General features: G+C 40.4%; 1 protein-coding gene across 3 annotated transcripts in view; it reads right to left on the reverse strand.

Annotated features, from left to right (window-relative positions):
- The window catches only part of Pigl (phosphatidylinositol glycan anchor biosynthesis class L), an 86,687-nt gene extending 81,886 nt beyond the window's left edge, over positions 1 to 4,801 (reverse strand). For all 3 annotated transcript variants that reach the window (XM_048786100.1, XM_015506825.2, XM_015506824.2), the window contains exon 1: positions 4,531 to 4,801. In XM_048786100.1, the coding sequence (XP_048642057.1) occupies positions 4,531 to 4,765 (235 nt within the window). In that variant the 5' untranslated portion in view covers positions 4,766 to 4,801. The remainder of the gene's footprint in view (positions 1 to 4,530) is intronic.
- Between the last annotated feature and the right edge of the window lie 1,333 nt (positions 4,802 to 6,134).

A 6,134-nucleotide genomic window follows, 5' to 3' on the forward strand; every position in this document is an offset into this window, starting at 1 on the left:
CTTTTTTTTTTTTTTTTTGGTACTGGGGTTACTTAACCACCGAGCCACATCCCCAGACCTTTCTTGTATTTTATTTAGAGACAGGGTCCCATTGAGTTGCTTAGAGCCTCGCTAAATTTCTGAGGCCAGTTGTGAAATCAAAATCATTCTTGCCTCAGCCTCCCCAGCCGCTGAGATTACAGGTGTGCACTACTGTGCCCAGCTAGAATAAGTTTTTTTTTCTTTTAATATTTTTAAATTGTAGATGACACAATATCTTTATTTTTATGTGGTGCTGAGGATCGAACCCAGTATCTCACATGTGCAAAGCAGGTGCTCTACCACTGAGCTACAGCCCCAGCCCTGGAATAAGCTTTTTAAAACAGAGAATTGATTATATTAATTCCTCATCAAAACTTATCAGTGATGTCCTATTATTGGATGTGCATATTAGCAGGCATTTTGGTGGTTACATAAATTTGGGAAATGCTGGATTAAACAAAATTAAATTTTTTTTTTTTTTTTTGTACCAGGGATTGAACTCAGGGGCACTTAACCACTGAGCCACATCCCCAATCCTTTTTATATTTTACTTTGAGACAGGATCTTACTACGTTTCTCAGGGCCTTGCCAAGTTGCTGAGGCTGACTTTGAACCTGTGGTCTTCCTGCATGAGTCGCCCAAGCCGCTGGGATTACAGGTGTGCATCACTGTGCCCAACTAGATCTTTTTTTATTTTAATAGTAAGACTTCTCAATGATGTCTATATTCTCATAAGGATGCAAACTTCTAAATGGGGGATAGCACATCTGGCTAAGTTCCCTTAAATTGTCAGGCCAAAGTATTTTTTTTTTTTTTTAATAGCAGAAATTCTCAGCACCACATCAAAATAAACAAAATAAAGCTTAAAAAATGTACACTGGGAATCAATACAGATATTTTATAACTGACATGGCATGCAAAGCAATACAAGAGGCAGATTGGGTATAATGGTTTAGAACAACAACAACAACAAAAGCTACAGAGACCTGGGTCTCTGTTGTAGCTACTCTGGTTGTTACTTAAACTCTGTGATTTAGTTGCTACAATTGTAAAATGGGAATAATAGTATTATCTTCTTCATAGGATTACTGACAGGATTAAAAGAGGCATTAGTAACAAAAAAAAAATTATCTTTTCCCCTGCTTCTCCCTTCTCCCTAACCTGGGGATCTAGTTAGAATGAATTATTTATACAAGTTCAGGACTTACTGATGTCTTTACTACTGTCTAGAATGACCTACTCTGCGTCATAGGTAACCTACTATTATTTTGAAAGACTAGCTCAAAAGAAAACCTATTTGGAGAAGCTTTCCTTAATCTAGTCTCCTCAAAGAGAATTAATGCATTTTTATATTTTGTACCCATAGTACTTTCTCCATTACATCATCATAGCTTTCATTATACTGTGTCATAAATTATCAGTGTCCTGTTTTGTACATCAGAATGTTAAGTCAGGAGTGTGAAAAATGTTCCATACATGTTTTTGAATGAGTTGGGATTTAAAATATAATTTTAAAAATCCAAGATAGAACAATTTAAAATGATAATTTAGATTCCACAGGAAATAATGAAAGACAACAACAAAAATGCTGACTGCTGGGGTTGGGTTGTAGCTCAGTGTGCGCACCACTGTGCCCAACTAAATCCAAGATAGAACAATTTAAAATCATAATTTAGATTCAGAGGAAATAATGAAAGACATGCCTAGTACATGTGAGGCACTGGGTTTGATCCTCAGCACTACATAAAAAATAAAGGCATCGTATCCATCTATAAATTAAAAAAATAAATAAAAAATAAATTTAAAAAATGCTGGCTGCTAAGTATATGCTCAAAATTTTTTTCTCTTTTCTTCTCTCTTTTATGGATTGAAGCCAGGACTTTGCATAGGCTAGGAAAGTGTTCTACCCTGAGCTACATTCTCAGCCCTTTGTATTTTTTTATTTTGAGGCAGGGTCTCTCTAAGTTGTCCAGATTGGGCTGGAATTTGAGATCCTCCTGCCTCAGTGTCCCAAATAGCTGGGATTACAATTTTTATTAGGGGGTGGGGGAAACCTGGGAGGCTGGAATTAGAGAAAGGCAAATCAAAACTACTCTAAGAGTTCATCTCACTCTAGCCAGAATGGCACATAATCAAGAATACAAACAATAAGTATTGGCGAGGATGAGGGAAAAAAGATACACTCATTCATTGCTGGTGGGACTGCAAATTGATACAACCACTTTGGAAAAAAGTATGGAGATTCCTCAGAAAACTTGGAATGGAACCACCATTTGACCCAGCTACCCAACTCCTCAGTTTATATCTAAAGGACTTCAAATCAGCATATACAGTGACACAGCCACATCAATGTTTATAGCAGCTCAATTCACAATAGCTAAACTGTGGAACCAACCTAGATGCCCTTCAACAGATGAATGGATAAATAAAATGTGATATAAATACACAGTGGAATATTACTCAGCCTTAAAGAAGAATGAAATTACGGCATTTGCTAGTAAATGGATGGAACTAGAGAATATAATGCTAAGTGAAATAAGCCAATCCCCTAAAACCAAAAGCTGAAACTTTTCTCCTATAAGCAGATGCTGATCCACAGTAAGGGGGGGGGCAGATAGGGAAGAATGAATGCACTTTGGATTGTGCAGAGGGGAGTGATGGGAGGGATGGGGCAATGGGGATGGGAAAAATGGTAAAATGAGATGGACATTATTACCCTATATACATGTATGATTACACTCCTGGTGGGATTCAGCACCACTTACAGCCAGAGGAATGAGAAGTTATGCTCCATTTGTGTACTATGTGTCAAAATGCATTCTACTGCCATATATAACTAATTAGAACAAACAACAACAACAAACAAAAGCCTGGGAGGCTGGGGGTTCAGCTCAATGGTAGAGTGTTTGCCCAACATGTTTGAGGCTCTGGGTTTGAACCCCAGCAGCAAAACAAAAACAAAAACAAAAACAAACGACAGAAAATGAGGCAGGAAAAATTCGGGTTTCTGGTACTAAATTTTTATGAGCCTTTTTATAAAAATAAGAACTTTATTAAAGATCACACTGCATCTACAATATTTTGCAAATAAAATCCAGGCTTCTCTTGTAGATCTTGAAACAAAAACTTGCCTATATTTGACTCCCATAGTTGTAGTATGAAATATAAATAAGATTGAAAGCAAAGAAAAAAATCAGGCTGTTACTTGCAACTATTTGCAAATAATATCTTTCACATTAAGAGAGAGAAAAATGCTTAGATCCAAATTCTCAACAAATAATAAAGATGATTTAATCTTATTGATAACAAACGATAAATATCGGGGGAAAAAACTAAGAAATTTATAAAAAATACTGGTCAGTGCTAGAGAGGGTAATATAGTAAGAGAGATACCCTTCATTACTACCACTCAGAATGTAAAACTGGTATGCCTTAGGGAATTCAAATTATATGCAAAGCCTTAAAACAGTCAATTTTAGACATGGAGCTGGATGAGACAGATAGAATAGGCCTACCATAAATGTTTTTTTTTCCTGTATTTTTTTTATTGGTTGTTCAAAACATTACAAAGCTCTTGACATATCATATTTCATACATTAGATTCAAGTGGGTACCATAAATGTTTAACATATGCTAGGTAAGTGAAAAAGAAATGTTAAGTGAAAAGAATACAATTGTATTAAATGTGATTTCTGTGAAATTTGTATAGAAAGGATTGAAATAACACAACCAAATAGGAAAAGAGGTTATGAGCAACTAAAAACAACTGATTTATTGATTTATTGAGATATAATTTGACATACTATAAAATCCACACATTGTATACAGCTCGATTACTTCATTTACACAGCTGTGCAATTATGGTCATGATTAAGCACCACGGTCACTTTTTTTTTTTTTCCTCATTTGATGTTTTCTGAATCAGAATACTAGCCCTATTCGTTGAATGGCTCTTTCACGGAAAGTTGGGTGGAGATGAACTCTAAAATTATCTACAAAATTACTATTTATCTGAGTCCCTCCTCCAGTTTGACACACGCAACTTTGTAGCACAATACGGATTCAACATGCAGAAGGTCCTTTGCTATTATTAGAAGCGAAATTTTAAGGACTGAACAGGCACCATACAGAATAAATTGTTTTTGCTGTACTACATAGTAATATCACTGTTCTTGACCCTTCTGCAAATGAAAGGTTCCAAAATAACTAATACAGTCCCAGTTCCCAATGAAAATTCTGGCACTGAGTGGAACCAATGGTGAGAAATTCCCTTTCCTCTCCTCAATCCTGCCAGCGGAGAGTGGAGTATGCAAGCTGCAGACATCCCCCAAACTCACCTGGGAGGCCAGCTGCTCCCTGTCAGCCTGGAAGGAGTTCAAAGGAAAGACCTTCGGTGTATTCATTTAGCTCCCTACAATTGAAAACCCTTCGGGAAGGAGTATATTGAGGTTGACTAGTACCCAAATCCCTCACAGCCCAGGCTCCCAGCGATCACTTAAGGCCTCCTACCTGCAGAGAAGCAGAGCAGGGACATCCGGTGCTTCAGGCGTGCCAAACCTAGCACTGTGGGAGCAAAGAACATGGCTTCATCATCGGGGTGCGCGATCACGAGAAGGGTTCGGCTTCCGGATTTCAACAGGCCTGCTTGCTCCGCAGTCTTCATTCGTTCTGCAGAGTCCCAAAAGCAGAGAAAACCCCACGTTAGAACCGCCGCCAACACACAGCCGAGACACAACGCTTCCATGCTGGGTAAGTGGCACTGCGCCTGTGCAATTGGGAAGGCTGCAGTTGACCCTGACTCCGGCAGGAAAACCGCACCCACTGAAATTCCGTTCCGCGTTCCGCGTTTGAGTGCATCTTTGCTTGCGACTCAAAAGTAGGATTTGTCTTCTGACACTGAAGCTTCTCAGCATACTGTGCTCTCTCCATCTTTATTTTTCTTTCAGGGCCGAGGACCAAACTCAGGGCAAGCGCACTGCCGCTGAACTAAATCCCCAACCTTCTCTCCATCTTTTGTACACGAAGTCTGGTGCCTGCTAGGTTTCAGAGCTGACCCGAACCCCATGCCGTCCAATTTAATACCCTTGTCCTGCCTCACAATATAATGTGTTTAAGGAAAAGCATTTGAAAATAAACTTCCACATCTTGTGGGTTATTTTTTTGGGGGGGTTGGTGGGTGGAGGGGACCCAGGACTGAACCCTGAGGCACTTTACTACTAAGTTACATGGCCAGGCTTTTAATTTTTTTATATTCAAACAGGGTCTTGCTAAATTGTTGAGGCCGGCCTTGGATTTATGATCCTTTTGCCTCATCCTCCCAAATCGCTGGAATTACTGGCATGTGTCACCATAACAGAAAGTTCCCACGTTTTGCAAGCAGACTTCTCGCCTCTTTTTAATTCATCATTTTCTAACCCATTTCTTTTTCGGGGAGGGGAGATGGGAGGCGGATAGTATGGGTGGAGCCCAGAGGAACTTTACCACTGAAATACATCCCTAGCCCTAAACATTTTATTGTTGTTGTTGTTGTTATTGTTGTTGTTTTGAAAAGGGTCTCGCTAAATTGTTGAGGGGCTCACTTAGTCACCCAGGCTGGCCTGGACCTTGGGATCCTCCTGCCTCAGCCTTGCGAGTCACTGAGATTACAGGCACCAGGGGCTTTTCTAATTATATGGTTTAGCCCCGTTATCCGGATGAATGTTTTCCGAAACGGCAAAATACCTTAACTTTGCGTTCCCTTTTCAATTTTGGGATGTGAATGGTGATTTTACTAAAGGAAAAGTATGCGGTCACGGGGAACTGGCCAGTAATTTCACTAGAAGAGTCAGTGGGGGGGGGGAGTGTGCACTTCCTGAGTCTCGAGGGCCCTAACTCCTCTTCGGAGTTAGATTCAAGAGCGATGTGATGGGCAAATCGGCCTCGCCCGGCATTTCGCATTTCGGTGAGGGCTAGGTGCTAAAGTATCGGGTAAGTCGGCGTGCCACGTGGACCCGGATTCTGTCTTTGCAGCCCCGGGCAGTGGAGGCCGTCGCCATCCAGCCGTGCCGTTGAGGGGGGGTAGCAGGACCCGAGGCATAGACGGGCGCCCTGCCCTTTCCCACGCCGGGAGGTAG

Source organism: Marmota marmota, unplaced genomic scaffold (assembly GCF_001458135.2).
Source record: "Marmota marmota marmota unplaced genomic scaffold, marMar, whole genome shotgun sequence".
Classification (NCBI taxonomy): Eukaryota; Metazoa; Chordata; class Mammalia; order Rodentia; family Sciuridae; genus Marmota; species Marmota marmota.